The following is a 26,530-nucleotide window of genomic DNA, read 5'->3' as shown; positions in this document are numbered from 1 at the left end:
ATAAACTGGTTTCTACAAAGAGTCCAAAACCCTGATAAGTACAGATACAAGACATTTCCATGTGTTCTGTTGGTCATGTGCAACTGAGAGTTTTCCTTTTTCCACATTCCTCTTCTCCCACTTTGTACTTTATTCTCTGTTTTTGCTTTAGGAAACATCATTATTTGTTATTAGTTGAAGGAGAGCTGTGCACCACTTTTGATGTGATAATTCTTGACTGAACAATGACAAGAAATATCTTGCTATCTGGCTAGGCGAGATAGATTACTCGATTGCTTTATAGATAGTGAAATTGCTCTCATGTTGCTGCACTTTGCTTTCTTGTTGGCCTATAGACTGTTATCAAGTCACAGCATGCACCAAAATCCTCTTCAAACCTTTGAAAAAGGATCACAAAACGCAATTCAAATCGAATCGCCAGCGTATTATTTGTGCGCAGTGCACCATCTGTTGGGAAAATAAAAATTGATATTCCAAACACGCTTCTGCTTTATTCAAATAATTTCTCTTTTAAAATCTCAAGTGCTTGGATGAGATCCAAAGTGCTGTTTGAGGGAAACTGCAGCTCCATGTTTCATGGGGTACACGTGCAAATTTAATGCATCTGTCGCTATCAGATGCACTTCAATTTATCTTTTGAGTATATACGTTACTTAAACAGGTTCTGCGATGATTTGTCTTTCAAAATAGTTTGTTGAAGAAAGGTGTGATCCAATGTGAATGCAACATCATCAGTGTAGGCTACATTCTCCTGAAGTTTTATGTCTTTAACAGCGTTTTCAGTCAACATCGGCCACAGCGGCAGAGACCTCCACGAGCAGCTTTTTAACCTGCTGGATAAATTCTCCTCCATCCATCCAGCAGACAGAAATCCATTCACTTAAAAAACTCTGCACGGAGTCGACAGAAATGAGTCCAGCAATCAGAGCCAGCATTATCGGGGTAAAAGTCCCTGCAGCACGTCTCCATGAAGTCTGTGAAACATACAGACACACTTCCTGTCAGATTCAATCAGAGCCTTTATATATATATATAAAAAATAAAAAAATAAATAAGAAACCTAAGTGCCAAATAGATTTTTGCTGGTGTGACTTCTTATGAAAGGTTTGGTGATTCGTAACACATTTGTATTGAATATTCCTCTTGAAAAGATCAGCATGAGGTTCTTCTGCGCATGGCAGATTAGTTGGACAATAACAACAATGGCGGCCTCCAGACTCCCATGATCTCCAGGCCATATTCTCCTGGGACTTGGTAGTTTTATAGTTGGTTTAATGTGATAATGGTGCATTTTCACATGAAGCGTTGTGTAAACGGGGACTAAAAAGGGGAATCCTGTAGAAGGGGTAGACATTACAAAAGAATCACGCTGCTGCCGCTTTCAGTTGTTTGATTAGAAAATGCGTCAGTTAAAATGTACTGATCGAAAACAAGCATGAGAACTAGAGATGGGCAAATGAAGCTTCAAAGCAGATTCATGAACCACTTTCTATATGTTTTGAAGCCACTAGATGGCACTCTCTGTTCAATAAATGTTTGAAAACACACTTCATTGACAGTCTTTCAGCCTCTATCTTCAAACCAAGAGTGCCACCTGGTGGAGTCAGAAAATATAGAAAGTGGTTCATGAATCTGCTTTGAAGCTTCATTTGCCCATCTCTAATGAGAACCAATATATCTCGACAATATAAACTTTCTATTACATCTATTATGCAGAATGTTTTCTGGTTTGCTCTCAAAATGTAATGATTTTATGTCCTGCACATAATTAATTCGGCAACAGCAAATTGTTCTTTTGGATCTTAAATCTAGAATATGATCTGACTCTAACTGAAAATTAAACCAGTCTTCACTTGTACCATTATGTATTGTCCTGCTCATTTTGATCAACCCCCCCCCCAAGGTTTTGAGTTACCGACCAACCAATCAATCCACCAACCGAGCGATTTTCCAGCCATCCAATGAAAACGTATACATATAAAGGAGGCACTTGCATGTCAGTGGCTGATGTTGACTGTTTGCAGAGCTTCAGAGTCTGAGTCCACTCAGGTACAGGGTTGCTGTGTAATCGCTGCAGAGCAGCCAAGCTGCAGCATTCAGCTGGAAAGCTGCAGTTTCAACAAAAAACAACACATTGGATTCTGAAAGTCTGAACTCCCTGAGGGCGGCGGTCACGATTCTTTCTGTCGCTGTGTGAATGTCCTTGTTGCTGCTCAAAGAAATCTCACGCAATTCAACTGATTGTTGTGTAAATGCACAAAAGGTTGCAGTAAAAAACAGGGTTTAAGTTAACCTTTACTGGGTTGCTCATGCCCCCATTTATTTGTCGTTTATAAACCCAGACAGGTATTTCTTTTTCATGTGAATTTATTTTCATGGGAATTTATTTTAATGGGAAAGCACAACCCCTTGATATTTAACATCTCATTTCCCAAAATGCCCTCACTAAAATAAATATGGCCTGATTTACTAAGATCCTGCAAAAAGCACACTCATTTGCATGCTCATGCAAATCAAAAGGAAAACAGAACACGGGTGATGATTGGCTGCAAAAGGGCTCAACTTAAAACCCTTGGGAGAAATACTGAGAAATACACCTTAACACAGAATCACAGAATTCTTGACCCTTATTGTTGTGGCCTCTTGTCACACATTCCATAGCAGTTCCTCACTGTAGCTAATAAACACTGTGGAATCTTTTGTTCCTGTGACACATTTTAAACCTGCATACAGCCAATGTTCCCTGAAGCATGATGGATACATTCCTACAAGATGAAGAATCAGAAAACGGACGTATTAATCCAGCTCCCACGTGTAAGTGAGTGAATTTACTGGTACGAGTTGGAAGCCAGCAGAGTGAGTCTTTGAGACAAGGTCATATCATAACGTTGAATAGATTTGAAAGAAACATGGCTGGTTGGTTGTATCCAAGCTGAAGCTTTGATAGAACAAATGAAACACAGTTTTCCTCAGATTGTCACTCGACTGAAAGCCAACCTTCACTCTGTACGGCTTCTCCAACACTGGCTAATAATAATGTTATTTTCACTCTGTTCAGACTTGAACTCAGCATGTTTGCTCCAAATGGACAAAACCTCGTTGGTGTGACCTTCAGAGAACTGGTAAACACCAACAGATCGTTTTCAGTGAGAAATTGCATTGCATTAATGTTTTTATTTCTGTAAAATTGGTAAAAGGTTAAGCCATGTGGCTGTCCTTTCTTTTTTTTTCTATTTGAAAAACATTGTGTTTCTACAGATTGGAGTTGCTTCAATATGTTTCACTTAATTACAATACAGAAACAGTTGGACAGACTGCTTCTTCCCTTCATGTTTTCCTACTTATCAACACTGCCCTCCCCACAACTCTCATATATCTGAAAAAACAAGATATTTGTTAACTTAAGCTCAGCATTCAACACAATCACAATGGCAGACTGGACTGAAAGCCTAATTGTACAACTGGCTGTTGGACTTCCTGTCCAGAAGACCACAGGTAGTACGAGGTTGGCAGTAACACATCCACCACCATCATTCCAAACACCGGAGTCCCCCAGGGATGCATCCTGAGCCTTCTTCTCTTTACTCCTTCTGAATAACTGCACACAGCAGCTCTCCTGGACCAACAACGCTGCATCACTGGACTAAAGGCCCATCAGAGCCGTTCATTTTTCTACAAGCTGAGAAGAGGCAGAGCCCCAGCAACCCTCATGAGCACTTTCTCAACCGACACCAAGGGGGGCATGCTGGCCAGCCGCATTACCATGAGGTCCAAAGTTGTATTTTCCATTTCTCATTCTACAGAAATGTATACTTTATTAGAGAAAGTGTAATTTCATTAATTTGCATGTACTGTACATATTGACGAACTGCCAATAGAGCTGACTTGACTTTAATTCCGGTCAACCTGATGAAATTACTTACTGACTCATATCTATCTCTACTTCTGCATTTAACAACAACAACAACGTATTTGTCTCTTTGTGTACAGCTCTTTGCACCCCCCCCCTTTTTTTCTTTCAACAAAAGCGTCTATAAATAATTCCATTCATCATTATTAAATTATGAATGGAATTTTTTTTAAATTAAAATAGATTTTTTTTCCATTTTATTTTTGTTTCTTGCCATTTATTTTTCCACATTACACCCATTTTTCTTCTAAATCTATGAAGCACTTCCATTTGTACAAACCTCAATGGAAGTGAATCAAATTTCATCACCATTAAATCAGAACCTTAAGTATAACACGGGGAGGTTTCTTCCCCTTTTCATTATTGCCATTTATACATGGATGTGTCTTTTCATGTATGTCAATCAAAGTGAACATATTTGATCTAAATTCCTTTTCAGGTCAAATGCCTCTTTCTCTAATGTAGGGGCAGTATTTAAAAAAAGACACATACACAAAATAAATTGAAAAGGTTGCCTTTTCAGGGACGTGTGTGTGCGTGTGTTACAAGGACAAATCAAATGATTGCACTTAACTCTCACCATGGAAACTGCTTTTAAAGTATGATTCATTAACTGAACAAACAACCTTGACTATGATTTTCCTGTCACTTTATATTTTACATCACTCACACTTTGATCCCTCGAGTGCGAAATAAAACTAAAAGTTGCAATTCTTTAATGTAATGTTTATCACAACATTTTGCTCACTCACCTGCTGTTTTACATGATTTTGATTTCATAGCTTTGGAATATTTACACTTTGCTTCATTCAGAGAATAACGTAAAATACTGAATACAAACTCCATTCAGTTTTTAAAGTGTATTACATGTAAGGTTGAAATATCATTTCATACAACCAAGATTCTACATTCAGCTCAAGGTCCATTTTGTGAATTTTTGTATGAACTCAATAGTTGATTACAGAAATTGTTACATTTATAATTGTAAAGCATTTGATTTTTAAAATGAACCAAAAACATAAGTATGTATTATGTAGGAAACAATAAAACATCAAAAGAAATTATAGTGTGCTATAACACAATACAAATATGCATATAAAACCCCAATGATACATGTAAAACTGGTGCATGTAATGATATTTTCTAATATTTAACTGTGTTTCTGTACAAAGATCATCAGGACATTTTATGTAAAAGCTGGATTTTAAAGAGGTTTCAATTTGACAAAAAGAAATATTCACAGAGAAAATATACATCAATCTATAGGGTCACAACTATATATAAACAAAATGTGTCAAATAGAAATAATACAGCATCCATCCTAAGTTTCATAGCTAGCACTAACTACAGTTGCCATAGTAAAACATGAAAATCAATGATGGGACATCACAACTCTTTCAAATTGTTCCTGTTGTTTTCATTTACTTCACATATTTGCATTAAAATAAATAGAGTTTTAAAGGTTACAAACTATTTTGTGCGAGCCAAAACTACAGTCGACAAAGTGAAAACAAAATGTATGAAAATGATAGATAAAAAAAGCAGTATGAAGCTCTGCGAAGGAGTGATTTCTACTCTCAGGAGACAAACAAGAAGTATCAACAGCGAAATCATGGATGCGTTTATTTGTGATCTTTCCCTCGAACCACACGCCATCTGGATGAGGCGGACAGAGTGCCTCAGCCACTGTTGGCAGAAGCTTTTAAAGAGTTTCCAGCTGATGTGAATACTTTATTGGAAAAACCACACGGTTGAGAGTGTAGAAATACCAGGTCCCATCGGGGGTCCTTTTCATTTGTGTCTAGCTGTGGAGTAAAATAACAAGAAAAAGCTTTCAGTGGGGACTCTTCTGAGGCATTATGCACATGCAACTACAGAAGAATCACAGGGAAAGCAATGCCATGATGCAAATGTAAAAGCTTTGTGTCTAAAGTGCACCGTCAAAAGTGTTCCAGTCAACCTTTTGTTTTCTTGTTTCTCAACGGATAGTATGAGAGCAAAGTGTAGCCTGGTTCAAAAGGGCTTGTGTTGGTCTTATTAGTCATCTTTTCTGAAATAATGTTGGTCTCTTAACAGCTTCAAAACTCACCTCTCCTATTTGAATAGAGCAAAGGCCAAGAAGTAGTGAAAAGCGACAATAGGAACTGGCTTGGGAGAACAGCTGTGTCTCAAATGATCAGATTCTGTGTGATAACTGTGCTATTTGCCAGGCATACGAGAGTTATATAGTCATCTTCGCCAAGCCACCCAGCTGACCCGAAATGGTAAATTTATAGTTCATTAGCATGAGGAGTAATTTAGCCATTCTCGGTCAAATCTATTTGATTTATTTCTCCTTTATTCCAGAACTCAATGATGGGCAGTACCATGTTAGGAATATTCTCTTAGTGGGGGCTGCAGTATTGTTATTGAGACATTTGGTAGGAGAAGTGAAAAGTACTTAACGGTTAGGAGTGGAACTACTTCAGATAGACCCCCTGCAGTTTGCCTACCAAACAGGGATTCATGTAGAGAAGGCTGTCATTTATCCGAGACACCAGCCTCTCTTTCACCTGGAGAACCTAGGATGCATCATGACAGTTTTATTGACTTCCCTAAGTACGTTAAGCATTGTCTTGCTCTGCTAAGTGGGAAGCTGGAGAGGGCCCGCACAGCGCCTTCATCTCACGGACTATTGACTACCTCACCAACAGACTGCAGTGTGTGAAGCTTTACAGCTCTGTCTCGTGAGGTGGTACAGGAGTTCTTCAGGGCACAGTTCTCTCTCCCTTCTGATTGTCCTGCTCATCTTCGGACTTCTGCCAAAACATAGCCAGCTGCCACCTCCAGAAGTTCTCCAATGATGCAGCCATCATTGGATTTGTATCAGAGGGGAACGATCTCGACCAGCGGTCGGCAACCTTCAACACTCAAACGAGCCATTTGGACCCGTTTCCCACTGAACCAAACACACCGGGAGCAAATCGTCGCATATATGCGTGAGATCGGTGGTTTTAGAGCCAAGAGTGTGAGTGGTGTGGCTTTCAATGTCAATGTGTCCATGAAGCTCTTTTTCGTCATGTATGATGATCCCTGCCTCTTTCGGAGCAGCCCTGTGCTTCAATTCAACAAACTGAGGAAGTTCTGTTCGTGACACATGGAGCATGACCGACCAGCTTTTATTCATACCTTCAGCTGAATATAAGCTCCGTTTGAGTCCATTCAGTCTTCAAGTTTCTATTCTGTCTTACGTCTCAGATGTTTTTGTGTGACTTCCACCTTCTTGCGTTGCACTCGATGACTCCTGCGAGTCAGGAACGGGTTCAGTGTCATTTTTCACAGCTGTTTTCAACAATTTTACACATAATGCTTTTAAAGATCATGTTTACTGTATGGAGTTAGTATGGTCAATCTCATGATAGTCATGTTAGTTAGGATAAATTAATACCAAATGAGGCATATTGTAGCAAATATCTATTGAAAGAAGCTGCATTTCCAAATTTGTCCAATAGAGGTCCCACTGTGACAGTAACATGTAGCTGTAACTGAACAGATGGAAACAATGATCAAATTGACTAACTTTGCTATAAAAGCTAGCTCCCTTTTTGTCCTTGGTGCTAATAGCATAAGGATCAAAGGTTAGAATGAGGGTGAGTTTGAGAAATACAATCATGCTAAAACGTGCAGAAACGTCCTGGTAAAAGCCTCATGGAGACAGAATACACAGGAATCAGACTGAGAGTAATTCAAAAGTTTAAGACAATTTTATTACATCATTCTTTCTGAAAGAGACAATGTCACAATACAGCCTTTGCATGATCGTCCGGGGGTTTGTTTATCCATGAAGTCAGACAGAGCCTTGTTTAAGGCTGAATTATTATTATTATTATTATTATTATTATTATTATTATTATTATGTAAATGTCAGAGCTTGGAGGCGAAGTCTGTGTTTTCAAAAATTTGCATTTTAAGTGGCTCCAAGCAATGTTGTTGGGTAAACATTCACCGAAAATGCAATCTATGGTTTGTCCAAATTTTTTAAATCCATATATTTACATTATTAATTTGTTACATTGTTGAATAAGCATGACACATCCTTTGAAAATGTAATATAATGATTGAACCCCACCAAAAGTTTTATTACTGTCTTTTTTGATTGGTCTTTTATTTGCTTTTTTCGATGAAAAATATGCTTTATTTCTTTTTCTGTACTCTCTTGATTCTGATTCATGTGAAAATGTCCATTCATGCGTCGCTGTGGTCTTTGCTCCGCCTCCCCTCGTCCTATCAGAGAGGCAATAGGACTGCCGGGATCGTGTGTGTGTGGGCGTGCGTGTTTGTTTTTGTGTGTGAGAGATAGAAAAATAGAGGGGAGAGCGAGGAGATCACAGTCCTCCCTCAGTCTCGCTCTGCCTCAAACCTTTCCCGCTCGCTTTCAGTCACTCTGCTTCGTTTCTCATCTGAAGGAGACTTTTTTTCCCCTCTTTTTCCTGAACTTACAGAGCAGAGATGAGATGCTGCATCTTAGAAAAACAGGCAGTCTGAAGTGAGAAGCTGAAGAAGTGACACCGGAGGGTTTTTCAAGGGATCTGGCTTCTCGATCTGAGAAATGCAAAGCAGATGGACAAGTAACGGGGAGAAGAAGGAGAACGGAGTTTAGAAAGACGCCGTTATGAACACTACGCAGCACCATGGGCTGCTCCATAACAGGAACCAGACTTCCAGTGTCCTACCAATGCATGACGACTTGCCGGAGGAGGAGAAGGACGCCTCAGCTGGCTGCTACGAGCAGCTGTTGATCTCCACCGAGGTGTTCCTTACGCTGGGCATCATCAGTCTGCTGGAGAACATCCTGGTGGTTGCGGCCATCGCCAAAAACAAGAACCTCCACTCGCCTATGTACTTCTTCATCTGCAGCCTCGCAGTTGCCGACATGCTTGTCAGTGCCTCCAATGCCTGTGAGACCATTGTCATCGCGCTGATCAATGGCGGCACGCTGACGCTCCCCGCCACGCACATCAAGAGCATGGACAATGTGTTTGACTCCATGATCTGCAGCTCGCTGCTGGCGTCCATCTGCAGCCTGCTGGCCATCGCCATCGACCGCTACATCACCATCTTCTACGCGCTGCGGTACCACAACATTGTGACGGTGCGGCGAGCTATGCTGGTGATCGGCATCATCTGGACGTGCTGCACGGCATCCGGCGTCCTCTTCATCATCTACTCGGAGAGCCCCATGGTGTTGGTGTGCCTCATCACACTCTTCTTCACCATGTTGGTGCTCATGGCGTCGCTCTACGTGCACATGTTCCTGCTGGCGCGCCTGCACATGAAGCGGATCGCCGCGCTGCCGGGCAACGCGCCCATACAGCAGCGCGCCAACATGAAGGGCGCCGTCACGCTCACCATCCTGCTGGGCGTGTTCGTGGTGTGCTGGGCGCCGTTCTTCCTCCACCTCATCCTCATGATCAGCTGCCCGAGGAACCCCTACTGCACCTGCTTCATGTCGCACTTCAACATGTACCTCATCCTCATCATGTGCAACTCCGTCATCGACCCCATCATCTATGCCTTTCGCAGCCAGGAGATGAGGAAGACCTTCAAGGAGATTTTCTGCTGCTCGAATGCTTTCCTTTGCATGTGAGCCGAAGAGCACCGACAGAAGCAGGACTGTTCGAACTGGACCAATGGTTTTGAACTGATCAAACCTGACTGATCAAATCTGACTGATCAAACACGACTGAACAAACATGACCGATCAAATCAAACGAACGTGACCAATTGAACACGACTGATCTAAACTAACCGGTCAACTCGATTCGATTCAAACTGATCAAATCAGACTGGTGAAATTGAGCCAATTTGTGTGATCCCAAATTTGAGCATTTGATTGGATTTGCAAATTGGATGCATTGATGCAAATCAATGCATCAAACAAGACAATGAATCTGGACTGATGAATTTCATTCTAATCAGACTGATTGAGCTATACTGACCGATTCGATTCAGACTGATCGATTCAATTCAAACTCATCAAATCGTATTGGACCATTCGATCTGGGCCCATCAAACCAAACCAATCAAATTAATTTGATAGTTCTGATTTGACATTATTTGATTCAAATCATTTGAATTGTGCCAATTGATTCAATTCAAATTAGACTGACCAATTTGATTTGAATTAAACTGATTGAATCAGACCAATGGAATTGTATCAGACCGATCGAACAAGGCCACTCAAAATGGATTGATCGATTCAATTCAAATGCCCCTGATCAAATCGACCTCTGCTGAACTGTGAGCCTATATTGTCAGAAAGTGATCGATTATTCTCCTCTGGTGGCTTCAGAGGTAGATTCACCAACACTGTAATATTAAAGCATCTCTGTCTGATGCTTTTCTCGTCTTTAAGTGCAATTTGAAGTCACCTGGCTCGTTTCTTACCTCTGAACTCTTTGTGAGGAATGGAAAAAAAACAATTAGGTGTTTAACTTCAACAAAGTTTGTGGCTCGCTGTATGTGACAGACTACCTCCCTCTAAATCCCTCTTATATTGGATACTAAGCAGCTCCCTGGATTATACTCCACCGACTCACAATGAATGTAAAGAAATGTTTTTTTAGATGAAAGCCATAAAAAAAAAAAAAAAAAAAAAAAAAAATCCTCCGGTCCAGCTTATTCAGCACTGATGATCATTTGACACACATGGATCTGCATTTTACTCTTATCAAGCCAAATTAAATATAATTGCCGAATTCTGGGCATTTTATTAACATTTGCATCAGCTGTGTTAAAGTTTCAACAGTTTTTTTCATCAAATGTTCACATTTTCAAACATACATCACAATAACTTTAAATATAAGCTATTTCTCATTAAAAAGACAATGTAATCAAATGTAAATAGGTGCAAAATGCCTGTTAACAAGATAATTTTCAAACCTATGCTTTAAATATAGTCAAATTAAACAAGGCAGTATATTTGAAAATGTCTGTGTTGCAGAGCAAACTGATGGTAAAAGCATATTTCTGATGGATAAAAAGCAAAAACAATTAATTTCATGTTGAATTGAATTTGAGTGCAACATCAGGTGTACATATCCTGAGCCAAGGTTGATTCCTCCAGAAACGCCAAAATCAAGAGCACAAACAAGAACAAAAAAGACATTTTTCTGCTGGATTGCTGCTTTTTGTGTCCAGTAATGTTTTGCTTTTTATTCATGCTCCATATGTACATTGTAAAATGGGTCAGAAAACACATGTGCAAGCATCCAAACTGTGACATATGTATAGAAAAAATAGACTAAGAGCATGAAAATGTGAAGAAATGGATTTCTCAGGCTTCAAAATGAGTATTTATAATCAGATTTTAGGTTTTACTTATTTTTGCAGCAGTATTTGAGTTTAAAAAAAAAAGCCAAATCAAGTGGACAGGGATCCAAGCATCTGTTAATATGCGCATTGATGCTGTTGTTTCTGTGAGCTGCATGTTTGTGTAACACAATGGACTTTCACTGAATGTATTTGTATGTAAATGTTGTGGGCTTTTTAAAAAAAAAACTCTGCCTTAAATATGTTGTACTGTGATGTAAAGAGCAACCGTATCCGCTGTGACAGTCTCTCTTTGTTACTTTCCACATGGCCTTATTTATTTATGCCTTTTTCAAACTTGAATCGCTCACAAAATGCACAAAGAAAAACATGCAAATGGTCACAGGATTCTTTTATTTGTTGTTTAGAAGCTTTTTCAGACTTGTTTGATCGACTTGTGCCCACTTGAAGGTGTTTGTTTGACCTCTGTGAATCACTGCTGCAAACGTGCTCCAATAAATGGTCGTGCCAACACAAGCAACCCTGTTTGCTCCTGTTACTCCATAAAATGGACTTTAGCCTTGTCCCGCTTTGTTGACTTTTTGGGTTGAAAACAGAGTTGAAAATAACTGAAGGAAGAGAAGCCTGTGGAGGAGACTGTGTTTGAGTCAAGGCATGTCACCATTAACTATTCAATTAAGTGAAGCCAGTTCTATTAGCATATTTCAGCTGTTGAGCAAATTAAAGTGGAGAACTTTACATAAAATTAGCTCGCTCCCGCATGCTACCAGTAGGCAGTGTAACAGCTGGCATGAAATAAATTTCACCACATACAGCATGCAACCAGAAGCTATTCAAGTAAGTGAAATCACCAAAAAATAAGTAACTACAGCAAACTAGGCAGGCAGAGCATGCGAACAGTAGCTATCCAAGAAAAGGGAACCACGAGAGCGAGCGTATGTCAGCCACACATGGCAGGCTATCAGTAATTGTGTAGCTGAAACTACTTTAATAAACTAAAGATACAGCATGTTGTCAGAACTTATTTGAGACCTACTCATTGCTATTTAGGACAGAGAGACCAGTGAATTTGCAAATAAAACAATATTTTTCTCCCCGTTGCCCTCAAAACAATGTGCTTAATATGCCACGCTGATAGGGGGCGCTGTAACTCAGAATGGAGAAGAAGACATAAAATATGCAAAAAATCAGCAAATTCAGCAAATGTGTGTCTTGTCCAGCCTCATGTCAAAGGCCAAGCTGGGGTTTTTATTTTTTCCACTCGGTTTTCTGGCTCCTCAAACTCGGTACCGTGGGGATGATCGGCTGAAAACGATGCTGTTACCTAAAATGGTATTGCTGTGTGGATAGGGCAGAAGTAAAATCAGTAGAATTACAACAATTTACCATATACAGGACGCACCCAGGAATTAAGTGTGTGAACCTGTTAGCATTAATAAACGTTAACATAGTAGTTATGCCAAAAAATGAATACGTGAAATGGGTAAAATCACAATACCAGATACAGCATGTAAATGTCACCAGTACTTACATAATTATCATAATTATTACATTTAGCATTCTCGCACTAATTAAGGTATGTGAAAGAAGTAGCATTAGTATTGTGCAGAGTTACAGAAAGCACTCAGTAATTGAATGAAACAGGTAATATTATCATCCTTCAGCCAGATACATTTTGGTAATAATAACAATGTGTGAAACTGAAATAGTGTGAAATGGACAGAATCATATGCTACCAGTAATAAAGTAAAAAAAAAAAATCTAAATCAAAAAACACAGGTAGTGTTAGCATGATTTGGCCAGATACTAAATGATACCCATAATCAGGATGAGTGAAACAGGTGACATGAATAAGATTTAGACCTTGTTTATGCAATAGTGTTTAAGTTAAAACGTAAAAGTTTCATTGCATTTTGGTGTTCAGAGCTACAGACAGTGAGGCGGAAGGAACTTTTCAAAAATTCTCTGACTGAGTCTTCAATGAAAAACACACATTTTCAATTCATATTCTCCTTGAACTTGGTAGTTGACAGTTGAAAGTGCCCCAGAATCAGTAGTGTGTGGTGGTGTTTCAGCCAGGGCCAGCAGTTACAAACCCCCTCCTCGCTGTTAAATAAGCCATCATCACTCCAGAGTAGCAGATAATACCAGAGCGCCATCACCACCTGCCCATGGACCAATCAGCCAAGCTCATTTCAATGAAGACAGCAAGACCAGAGCTAGAAACTCTGCTTGCCCTCGGGTGTTCTGTCACACACATTAAACTTTAATTGGCTGATGATACTGTCACTCAACATTTTATCCCAATAGCAGCTTCCATCAGAGGGCAGCGATGAAGTTACTGCTGGTCCCCAGCAGAGGAAAGGAGTTGTGATGCATTTAGAGGACATAGGAGATTTGAGCACCACAAAATATAACCAGTCGTCTTCTGGATAAAGTTGCTAAAGTCACTAATTCATTCCAGACACAGATTTCAGAATCACTTTTTAATTATAAAAAAAAAAAAAAAGAAAAATAATTTTTGACAGGGCTTGCTGTGCAAGCCCTGCTGCCCCTGACTGCACACTACTGCTGGCAAATAAATACAGCAAGTGTTCATCTGAGGAACCGAGTTTATGTCCTGCTTTCCACCAGCGATGTGCACACCACTGCCCAGAATTGTAATGCAACGTCATTGTCTGTTCATACAAATATCTGTGGACTCGCCATTGTTAATGTATGCATTGTATTTTTTTCTTGGCTCATACATTTAGTATCTAACTAGATAAAATGAAAAAGGTAGCATGACCACGAACTAGACAGATATTAGGCGCTATCAAAAATTATATTAATGAAACATGTATATTCACAGTCACAGTCACAGCATGCTACCAATAAATGAATGAATTCCATGAATAAAACTATTGCCATTAGCAAGTATTTGCCAAGTATAGCATTCTACCAGCAAATGTGTGTGCAAAACGGCTTACATTAGCAGATAGTTTTGGGATCTCACAAGATCACAGAAAAGTTGGTTTATTACTAAGGACAGACAGTCTTCATTTGTCATGATATAAGGTCATGACATGTGGAGTGTAACTCAGGAATCTGCCTGAGCATCACACCCAGCAGGGGGTCCTGCCCATGATCCCAGCCAGTCACGAATTGGGTGAGAGCCCCAGGATTTGACATCCCTGAATCCCGCCCACCTTAGCAAAAGCCTTTGAAAGATTCTCTAAGTCTTCTTGCTCTGTGAGCACCGGAGAGAAAGGAGCTGCATCCCAGCGGCTCAGCTGGAGCCCAGCCGGCTAACAGCTAAAACCAGAGACCTGCAACCGAAGGCCTCAAGTCCTCTTCTGACCCAACCACGATGGTCAGAAATCAGGAATCAAATCACCTTCACTTTTTCAATGATGTTTAATTATTTAACCTAAGAACCTATGGAACAGAAAATATCTCCATCTGTCAGGGAATTTACAGCTTTCAGCGAGAGTGTCAGTGTGACGCGTGAAATTCATTCCATAATTTAACAACAACTAAATAGGACGACAGATCCTGAGATACACGGCAAGAAATTGAGTTTCCAGCCAGTATTCAGGTTGTTTTCGCCTTTCTGCTCTCCCGATGCAGAAAACACAATTTGTTATCAGCAAGTTCTAAAAGAGAGGGGATGGAGAAGTTTGGAAACTAACAACAGCGGCCATTTTTATTGTAAACTCTGAGAAAAATACACTGGGGAAGAACATATGAGATTTGTGGAAGTACAAAGAAGAATCATATCAGACACAGCCTCAGGTTGAAATCATATCACACAGCTTGGGACTTTTTTTTCCAACCTTTTTTTTCCTGAATAAAACATTTTTTTTTTTTGTGCACAAAAGGTGACAATGTCAGTTGCACTGTTCCCTTCTTATTTTTTGGGGCTGGGGGCTGGGGGAGGGGGGGGGGGTCTTCCATCACAAAAGATCCTCCTAAAAAAAGACGACGACGTCAACACACTTCCTTGTATAATGCAATCATGAGTGGGGGGTGGGGGGGTGTACATGATTTAAACCTCTCTGCCTTTCGTCTGTAAACAGAGCATTTCTATGCCAATAAAGTCGTGTTTTCACAGCAATTTCAACTACTCAGTGACACAAATTATAAGAAATGATCATATAAAATCCCTTGAATTAATATCAAAATTAAAAATTCTATGGTTCAGTCCATTGGTTTTTCGACCCTGTGGAAGTGTACAAAGAAAGTCATAAAATGTGATAATACTTTTGACATTGGTAAAAAAAAAAAGTGAGCTTAAATTCAAAATAAATCAAACTGTGTGAACTATCTAGTAATTTCTCACTGAAGCTCTTTTTCATTTCTGCCTCACTTCCACTGATCCACAGTCAGTCCCACTGTGTGATGAGACAGACCATTGTAAGGCAGAGGAAGTGGGGGAGACGCAATGTTTGTGAAGTCGTACAGGTAGTGTGTTGCATTTAGTGATTCATTGGAGTTGTATGTAGTTAAAAACTGTTCACTTTCGGATGGTTTTCCAAAAGTAATATGCCTCACCTTTCAAACCATGTTCATCAAACTTGCTCCCCAGGGTTTGTAAAATCACAACACCCCCCCGCCCCCAGCCCCCAGCTTGTGTTCAGTTCTTCCTTTTAGGTAACACTGCTGAGGTTTATGGGCATGCGAGTGACCCTGAGAGATTGAAAAGCTATGACACAAGAGAAAAGCAAACAGCTCATTAAACGTAAGTCGAGCAGACTTGTTATTCTCACTGAGCAAATATCAGCAGAATGTCAGAAACTTATATAATGAGCTTTTACATGCTGGCGAAGGCTAATTTAAACATAGCATTACAATACTGGCTGCTCAATGTCATCATAGCTTCTTTTTCAATTATATCCCATTAGCTTTTACTGTTTGTTTCTTAGAAAAAAACGTTGTTTCTTGTTGTTCTTTGTTGTACTTAAGTGAACGGCGTTGTGTAATGGGCTCTGAAGACATTTGAAACAGAAGTGACATCCTGTGTGGACTCGCTGAGAGCAGCTGCTCAGTCTTTGTTCTGCAGACAAGAGCTTTTGATGTTTGTTGAGCATCACGGCGAAAGTTGACGTGGGAACCTGGGGAGGTCAGCGGTTGGCTCAGACAGAGGACAGAACAGTGCGTACCTCTTCTCTTTCTCTTCTCTTCCCGTCCTTTTTGAGAAGCTTCATCCTCTAATGAAGGAAGGTGTTGTGTTTCGCTTTTCATTGTAGGAAGAAAGACTCGAGAAAATGTTCAGAGAGTCAGTCCTATGTCACATCAAGATCAAAGGTTTGAATGAAAGACACACATTGTTTGAAGGAATGGGGCGAAACCTAGCCAACCAAACATTCTTAGTATGTTTTGGTTGGGCTGCGACAAAACTTTGATCAAAAAGCCAAAGTGTGATTCCTCACAACTATCAGTATTCGTGAGAAATAAAGCAGTTCATTTTTCAAAAACGGTTTAGTTTGTATATACCTAATTTTATTCGCTGGCAGATTTTTTTTCAGTGAAGACACTGCTTTTCCAAACAAATTATTTATTCTTATTCTATTAGAAGAAATACAAAGGAAACTCGTGTTTAAAACAGTTAAGCCTTGTTTACATGACAACATAGTCCAGTGAAAAAAGGAAAACTTTTGTTGCATTTTGGTTGTCCGTGTACACGACAACGGTGCCACCGAAAACTTTTTGAATACGCCTCCCAAAGTTGAACTTTTTTTTTTTGCAAAATGCAACTTTTCTGAAATGCTGATACTGCTCACCATGGCTGTAGTAAATAGTTATTTGGCACATGTGCAAGTAGATGAACAATAACAGCAATGACTCCCACTTCATAATCCTCTAGGACTTAGTAGGTTTTTAGTTGAGAGTCACCAGTAATAACAATCCAAATTGGTCATGTGTCTATAAGAAACTCAGTGTACTGCTTGTATGTGTGGTTGAATTACAAAAACAACCAACAGCATCCACCAGTGCTACTTACATCTCTGATACTAAGACATTTCTGCTGTCCTCTTCATTTCTTCTGAGACAATGCATTTGACTTTTAAACATATTTTTAAATCTTGTTGTAAACAATTTTTGTGTGTATACGTTGTATTGTAAATATATTTATTGTAAACTTTTCATTACACTGGTTGGTTCATGCACCCCTTGATAGAGCACATATTACGTTATTATATTACAAGACAATAACGTAATATTGACTTTCTTTATTTTCTAAATGTAATTCATAATGTATTGTATGTGTTCTTTATTATAGTGCATTCACTTTTTTTATTTTGTTTCTTGTTTTTTTTTGTACTATATTGAAATTACTACAATTCATTTGTATGTTACACATATGTGTTATACAATAAAGGGATCATTAAAGTAAATCGTCTAATACATGATATTTGACTGTGCTAGGAATGGAAATAAAAAAATAAATCCTTTTTTTATTCGTGGAAAGAGGGATGATGTCTGTCCAATTGTCACTTTTTTCCGCTTTGGCACCGCTCGCTCCTTAATCCTTAAACATCTTTTGTCTTCTTATCCATTCACTAATACCTCAAATAGAATTTTCTCCTTTCTCTAAGATTGTCAAAACTCACCAAATCCACCTCCTGGCAGGGTGATAGAGATTTACCGCTTCATCCGCCAGCCCATCAGACTTCAAGTGTATCGAGTGTCATTTTTAAGCCGCGCTCCGGCTTTCAGAGGAAAAGCTCCGGCGGTACCTCGATCTCTGAGGCGGCCCTGCCTGACTGCCTGCGCGTATCACACACACAGCTTGTGAGTCAGCGGTTGCTCTCTTAAATTACCAACACGGTCTGAGTTACACTTTCTGCTTGATTTACTGGTGGGAAGAGCACTGCACCATTATTCTTCTTTAATCCCGCACCGTCTCCTTGCCCGGTGGCTCCCGTCACCTCGGACTCTCTTTGGCTCCATTTGTCCTTATCACAGGTGCCTTCTGGAGATTTGTGTGCACAGCAGCTCGCATCAAATTAGCCCGTGTTGACTCTGCTCTCGCCTTCCCCAGCCACAGCAAATAATGTTGGAATTCATACACGAGTCAGACTTGCACTTCTTGGTCCAATTAATTGGGCTGTTTAAATGGACATGAGTAGATAATACTTACCACTTATTATTGATCCAACAAAGCAGGATTAGTAATCGATTTTAGCTCATTATTTTATCATCGCTGTAATTTTAAACCTTTATAGGCCACTGACTGAAATGTGAGTACATTTAAGATGTTGGCACTAAAGTATTGTATCTCAGTGTATTATGACGAAGTCATATTGAAAATAAACCATGGCCAAGTGCACTGTCACGTTTCACCGTCAGTTTCTCGTGTTTGTTTAGAGATTCTGATTCTATTTCTAGTTTTAGGTTCCTTGACTTCCCCTCTTTGTATCTGACTGCTGCTCCCTGTCCTGATGTGTTTCACCTGTGCTCGAGGATGTGATTGTCTTCATCCGGTCACTGTAGCATATATTGTGCGTCTTCTGTGTGTTCTGGTTGTTTGTTTGTCTTTGTTTATGCCTGGGTTGCTCTCCAGTGACTCAGTAATTATCTCCTCTAAGCTCATAGACTTTGTTATATTGGGCATTTGGATTTTGAGTTTTTCTTGTTGGGATTTAAGATGAGAATTCTTTCCACAAACATCAATGTTTCTGGCATCCTGAGCCCTCTCCAGAGCCAAACGTGACATGATTTCTACCCAAAAATCACCAAATCACTAATGTACTGAAGGTTCATTTGTTTGAATATGAATTGCTTGGGAACTGATTTACCATCGATACGCACTGAGGATTGTTCAGGTGACGCAGACAAAAATACAAACCGTCTAGAAATTTGTGTTTGTGAATATGGAACATTGGACTTAAAAATCTGGGATTAGTTTCTGCCAGTAGATAAAACAAATAAAAAGCTTTGCTTTGTTTACAACTGTATCTGTCTTTCACGCTTCTAAAATAGTGGCGTAAATCAGTTTATGTGACATACCTCAAATTTTGATTTTGTAGCAGACCATCACACTCTGATATGTTGGAACTTTATTGTATAACGTTACATTTCGTGCATGTGGGAGCTCAGTTCTCATCAAAATCACTGAAATGATGTCATTTCGATTGAACTTGTATTTTAGTTTATTTTTCATTTGTAATCCCACTCACTGGGTTGTTCTTAGTTGGTCACTTAGTGTTAGTAAATCATGTCATAAATTGGTTTTAGTCCAACTAAAAGATGGGATATTCATTATTGACTTTACTGTTCTACAATACAGTGTGTAACCATTAAGAAAATACATTAGATATACTGTAAATACATGAGGGAACTCCTGTCATAAGTTCTAAATCAGCTCAACATTCAGAAATGTGACATTGTTGTTGATGCAATGACAGGAATTGGCTTAACTGATCCTGTCCATGACTTTTATTGATGAGTTTTATTTATGAGTTTTATTATAAGATATTTCCTGTGTTTTTCTCTCATATTTTTGAATTTCTTGCAGCTCAACCCTATGGGCTTTATGCTATCACAAGAAATACTGCAAATATAATGTCGATCGCAATAATGACCATACTGACTGTTTCTCGTATTTCCTCAAATGCGTCATTGGTAGAAAAACATAAAGTTGATGAAGGTTATTTGACAAAGCGTTATGAGACGATCAAAAAGATTCACACCCAGCCTAATGGAAAACATCCTCTTGTGATTATTTCACTCATTTCAATGCGAGGAGTGCTGTTCGGACTGTTTTCTTCACTATTATCTCCATGATGACACATTGCATAACTGCATGCATTCAGGCTAATGGGGTCTCGTCACCATAACAACAAGTTCTTGTTTTTCTTCTTCCAGAGATGTACAAGTTTCTCATCAGTACTCCTGTGACCTCCTACACCTGTCCACTCTACACTAACACAGGATGTATTTCCAGACGGTCATCTGATAGTTAAAAGATTCAAGAAAACCTCAAAGTCAACCAGCATTCAATGAGTTCCTCATAAATTAAGAGTGTTCCCTTTAATCTAGGGCTGCACAATGTAAGCTAGATTTGTGATAATGAGTAACGCAATAATGGTATTTTGCAATTAAGAAAATGTCCCTTTTTGTCTTGCCCATAACCAACGCCTTGCTTGTCTCCATATCTGCAGTCATCATTTTGCTAAATAGGTTCTTGCCACAGACTTTGAAACCTCATTTTACCTCACATGCTCCATAAATCACTCTTCTGTTCTGGGTCTGATCAGCCTTAGAAGATCTCCCTGCTCAGTTCAGCTCTCCCACCTCCGGGTTTAATCAATTTATTTTTAAACACCCTTGAACTCTATCTCATTGTCCTGGTCTGTGTTTCACACCTGAGCCTCAGAACCTGACCTGTAACAACATCTGTATCATTTTTCCTTGCTGGAGCTTGACATGTGTGTTGTATTTCCTCTAAAAATATATATATATTCTTGAAAAATGTAACATTGTCCCTTTGTTACATTTTAATGTTTCCAATCATGAAAACCATGGAAATCATCAAACACTTTTAATACTTAAAATACACAAATAACTGCTGTTTCAAATTATTCAACATTTAAAACAAAATGAAAAATGTTTTACAAATGGTTGTTGAATGATTTTCTGTGGAATTTCACAAAACATTTTTTCCCCAAAAGAGTTCAAATGCACATAATTGACAATGAGTTGCTTGTGCAATTTAAATGATTCTGACTATTTAACCTGTTTCTCCATTCGAGTCTTTTTGGTTGGATTGTTTTTCCCCTTTCCTATTGATTTTAGCCATTTTCACACAAGATAGAAGGAGTTTTTATTTGAAAAATAGTCAGACATTAAAATGTTTAATACCAGATATTTTTGTGACTGCTTCTGCTTCAAGGAGCCACTACAGAGGGAATAAAGGGCCACATATGGCTCTGGAGCTACAGGCTACAGACTCCTATCTGAGACTGTTTGGGATATGCGGGAGGTAGAACCTAGTAGAAAGCAGAGAAATCAAGCTTTAAGATGAGCCATCTTTTTAATTCAACATTATTGTCATTGCCAGGACTTCATGTTGCAAATTTCTAACTCTCAGTATTATGAAAAGAAAGTAACAATGAAGAACAGACAGAAGTGGAAGGTATTGTATTAAACAACATTGTGTATTTCTTCACAATTCTACAGCAATGAACATGTACATTTAAAAAAGCATCATGATCGAATTTTAGTTGTAACATGTCCTCTGGTCTTTTTCTACATCGTAATTTAATGAGTTCAAGCTCACTTTTTTTGCCTTTTCGTCTCTTAAAATTATGAAGCACTCAGAGCAACGCAAAGTGCAGCGGTTATGAACGGAGTGCTGAGAAAAACCAGATGTGTTTCAAGGCATTGAGCCTCATTAGAACATGTACTCATGTCATGCTGCTGATAATTATCTGGCACAGATGTCACTGTGATGATATGAAGGGTCACGTATCCCTTGTTCTTTTGATTAGATTTGAATTCCTTGTTGCTTAGTTTCACAGCTCTTCAGATGACCTGTCATCTTGCAGAATATGTATGAGCCACCCAATGTGCCAACGACACCACAGCTTACAGGGGGTGGAGGGGTGGAGGGGTGGAGGGGTTCCTTAGAGCAATGACTCTAAACACATTCATTACACAAGCCTACTTGTCTTCCCCACTGAGCCAAAACTGGTGTCCAATTATGGCTTCAGGGCCACAATCGGACACAAAAGTCACCATTAAAAGTTTTTGGTATGAATTTCCGGTACATTGCAAGGATGTCTTGTCTGGTAGTCATATGAACGTCAATGGGAAAAAAAGTGCGACTCCAATCAAATCCACATTAACATGCACAAAATGTCCCATGAAATACGTGAAGAAACCAAAATTTGACACCAAACATCATGACCATCAGAATTAGAATAGAATAAATGCTGGAGGTCGTTTCAGTGGTTCTTTTATCTATTCAACCATTGCATGTCGTACAAATATAGATTTGCCAGACCCATTGATCATGCTCCTCTTTTATGACTATTTCTCTGTTGACTTCTGTGAGTTCTGTTTGTGTAGAAATTATTTCCACACAAATAGATGCGGAAGCTTTTAGAAGCTAGAAAAAGCTTCTACATCTGTGTCCATATTAGTACGTGCTGTTTCTGGACTCCATGACATTCTGACATCGCTCTGACCCTGAGCTGCATCTCACAGCTGAAACACGGGAACAGGAGCTTTACCATTCAACTCAGGTCCAACAAAGCAAAACACATGAAGTCCAACACATGAATTTTCTCCATTAGATGTAATTTTGTCACATTTTCAGTCATTGATTAAGAATTGTGTGATTTCTCATCATTTAGATCAAAGAAGGTAAAAAGGAACAATTTCAAAACCACATCAGCTAAAGAAAGATGACATGTTCTCTGTTTAGAACAAAACTGTTCTGACCTCATCTGAGGCTGCCTGTGCTTTTCCATTCATTTCATTCATTTTAATCCTTACTGTTTGGATGAAATGCAATTTTCTTATGAATAAAAAGACTAAATAAAATACACAATAAAGGCTGCATTGTTTTGAAGTGACCGTCCAGGTGCATCTGGATAGAAAGGAATCAATTTATTTTTCCATTAGTTTACTCAGTGAACTTGAAATTCACTAAAACGGAGTTTCCATTATAATGTAAGCTTATCAGTAACATAATTTCAATGATGCTCTTGGATTATAAGTGCAATTTAAACAATTTTTTAAAAAAGTTTTTAACCTTGGATTACAGTAACAATGAGAAGGATGTTTGCACCTTCACATTCACTGTTCTATTTTATATTTTTTTCTCTATTTATTAAACTCCATGTTCATGATGACCTAAAAGGACTTAACAATACTTTCACCGCATTCTGTACATGCGGTATCCAGCATCCTGCGCTTCATGGGCCTGGATGATAGATAACAAGTTATATATTGTGTTGTAGAAAGTCACAGACTGCAGGGTAAGCTGTAGAAGTAGGACCAGCCTCACACTGTGTTGTGTGGGAAGTGCTGCGGGCTCTTCTCATTCCCAAAGTCCTCCACATCACATTGGTCCATAAGCTGGGGGCTCCTTGAATCTGTCTAGTTTCCTGATGATGTCAACATTTGTGATTAATCATGTTCTTTAACTTAAAGGGGCCATATCATGCAAAATTCACTTTCTAATGGTTTTCCTACAGTAATAATCGTCTCCATACCTGGGAATGACACTCCAGAAGTGAAGAAAGTCTGCTATCTCGTTCTCTGGCTTGTTTCATATTTTATAAAGTGTATTGCTCCAACGAGCAAATTAAAAAGCAAACCCTTGGTATTGTCACAAGGTTTTTTTTTTAGCCAACCCCGATCCAGATAGACCCTCCCTTTGACCCGCCCACAAGCAGCCCGCTCCACATGCGCACTGTTTTTTTCCCCCTGACGACTGCTGCAGGTAAACAAACATGGCGAAGATATGAGTAAAACACGCCAGAAGCACAGTTGATAATTGTATCAACGAGTAGAGTGGACCCAGTGGATTCATTATATTTTTAATGGGGAATCTACAACCAGACTTGCCAACGTTTTAAATGTCGCTCCCAGCACTTCACGGAGGAGTGTTTTCAGAACATAGCCAGAAATGTGGGAACTGTCAGTCAAATATTCTGATTTATATGCTTTTTTAATTACTTTTCAAAGCACCAGGCTGGTGAGTTTGCAACAGCTGAGGCCAGGTTTGTTTTGGTTTATTGTGAGGTATTGCTCATTGTCTGTAAAGTTGTGCTGATAGAGACTGTAGATCAAATGTAGGCTTTGCAGAGTCTGAGGTCTGTGTATGGGCTTGATAATCATGAGGTGATCTTTTTATTTATTTATTTTTTGAAAAGTTGTGTGATGTGACTACTTTAATCTCATCTCACTTGCCAACAGCGTCGTACTGTTAAACCAATCTAAAGCTTCTTTTTCAAAATGTTGACTGCACGTTTTGTGCATAGACTTTTGTGAGTTATGCGTTTCTTTTTGAGATGAAATGAGATATAGTCACCAGAATATATTTGAAAGTCACTGATTCTGAACATTTTTTTTTCACAGTTTGTTCCAATGTTGAGTGGCCCCGTAGACAAAATGCTTGAATGTCATAGTGACCAGAAGCTTCCCTCTAAAATCTGTTTTAAAACTCCTTCCGGACTGATACAACTTGATATGCAGCCTGAAGAGCTTCAAAAGTCCTGCTGACTCTGTTCTGTTCTTCTTATTAAATACTCTCATGTGAAATGGGATTTTGTGACTTCAACAGTTCAGATGGGGTGGGATTAATGCCATTCATTAAAAGGATCCAGTTTGTCTCGGTTGAACCCAGCTTGAGATTCAAACTTGGATGACAAGTTTGAATTCAAGAGTGGGGTCTGCAGTAATCACCACTCAGTTTCATCAGAAGCACCCACATAGAAATGATGATCAGTACCACAATATTGGAAATTAAAATCTAATTAAAATCTAATATGCAGGATATTTTCCTGACTCATTCATTGCTTTCATCACAGGGTTTTTTTTTTACACTGGTGTGTAATTATTGTGGAGGGATTTAGGCTTCAGATCAGCAGCGGCTTGAGTTTGTGTCTCTACCTCTGTTTCTCCTCTCTCTGCCTTTATCTCTATATTTTCTCCCTCGATTTGTTTGTCTCTCTCTCTTCATTTGCTTTTTCCATCTTTTTGCTTATCTATCTCTGTTTTTCCTATTTCCTCTCTTACTATTTCCTATCATTTCCCTCTGGGTTTCATTTCCCACAGTAACACAAAACTTTGCTCCCATTTTCCCTGAAAGCACCTTTTTTTTGCTTTTTCTCCAAACACCGGGATCTTTTATCAGACGTCCTCAGTGACAGAACCGTGTTTATTCTGCCCCCAAGAAAAAGCACATGACTCAGTGCTTCTGGAGTGTGGCCACGTTGTTTCCCACACACCAGTCTACATGAGACATGTGACAAACCCACGCAATTACTGCAGGGTGCACCACAGACTTGCACTTTGTTGTTTGGATTCACACCAAAGACTCGTCTCTTTTTAGGCCTTGACTCAGCTGGTAAAGTGGGTCAATTTTCAATCCTGAGGTTGGCGGTTCGAACACTCGTCTCCTGTCCTGTTTGTCGAAGTGTACTTGGATAACAATCAGGGCCCTGAACTTGTGTTCCACTGGGAGCTTACTGATCCAAACTGAACATGACCTCCTGCTGATATGAGATTCATTCACAGGCTCTATTCACATGAACAACATGATATACTGACAAGTTCTGTCAGCTGGTTCCAACCAGCTCACGCTGCCCTCTGTTTTTCAGAAGATTTGACATTGACTGCATCAAAGAGCTTCATTGTTACCACTTCCTGCATCAGAAGCTGTTATTTCTCACCAGGCTTTGTACATCAGGACAATCAAGAACAATACAAGGTGCCAGCAATTGGATAGATTGCCTTGGGTCTCACTGACCTACTGGAAGGATCTCAGAAAGCAGGCTCTTCTGAAGCCAAACCACAAGAGCCTTACAGTCGGAGGACCTGTGTGGACGTCTGCTCACACCATTTCTCTATGAGCTGTCATGGCGCCACTGACCCAAACGATTATTGCCCAGTCACTTTATAAACCCATTAATTTAAATGATTTAGATGAAAATCCCATGAAAAAAGTTAAATATTACACATAATCTGACAAGCATTTTCACTGCTTGTGGCTTAATTTTGTCAAATATAGCAAACTCCACCTGTGCAAAGACACCTGTGGCAATACAAGGAATCATAATGGGGATTTCACAAGATAAACACAACAATCCAAGTGAGCAATGCGAGTGAGGGAGATGAGGAGGACACATGGTGATGAATCTACAAATCTGCTAAGTTTCTCACATAAAGAATCTAGGTTCCCTTAAGATGGTCCATTGAAATTATTGGACCTTAAGGGTCTTTGTGAAACAATGAGGACTAAAGACAATTACATGAGAAAGAAAAACAAGGTGTGAGAGTGAAGTAGAACCCAGGGAAGAATGAAAAATGTGACATAACAGGCAGATGTGAAGACAGTCACAGGGAATGATGACCAGTGGAAAGATATTGAACCATCCTTATACTTACGCTATCTCTGTCTCACTTTATTAAGATGGGACTTCTCTGGAATTGGATCGAGGTCTGGACTCCTGTCCAGCACCAACTCAACCCACCAACACGATCGCTACTCCACACTCATCAACCATTTCTAGCCGCAATCTTCACATTCCTCAACTGTCACACCTGATGTCAACACCACTGTATTCCCAAAGGCTTTCATTGAACAGCTGA

At 39.4% G+C, this 26,530-nt stretch overlaps 1 protein-coding gene across 1 annotated transcript; it reads left to right on the top strand.

Moving 5' to 3' along the window:
* Positions 1-8,561: 8,561 nt before the first annotated feature.
* Positions 8,562-9,536, top strand: mc4r (melanocortin 4 receptor; the record flags this gene model as incomplete). Its single annotated transcript, XM_080515243.1, has 1 exon — positions 8,562-9,536. One exon carries the CDS (start codon positions 8,562-8,564, stop codon positions 9,534-9,536), a length of 975 nt encoding a protein of 324 aa, XP_080371369.1.
* Between the last annotated feature and the right edge of the window lie 16,994 nt (positions 9,537-26,530).

The sequence above is a fragment of the Blennius ocellaris genome (assembly GCF_963422515.1).
Source record: "Blennius ocellaris genome assembly, chromosome: 19".
NCBI lineage: Eukaryota > Metazoa > Chordata > Actinopteri > Blenniiformes > Blenniidae > Blennius > Blennius ocellaris.
The sequence above is the reverse complement of the archived record's forward strand: the minus strand, read 5'-3'. Positions and strand labels throughout refer to the sequence as shown.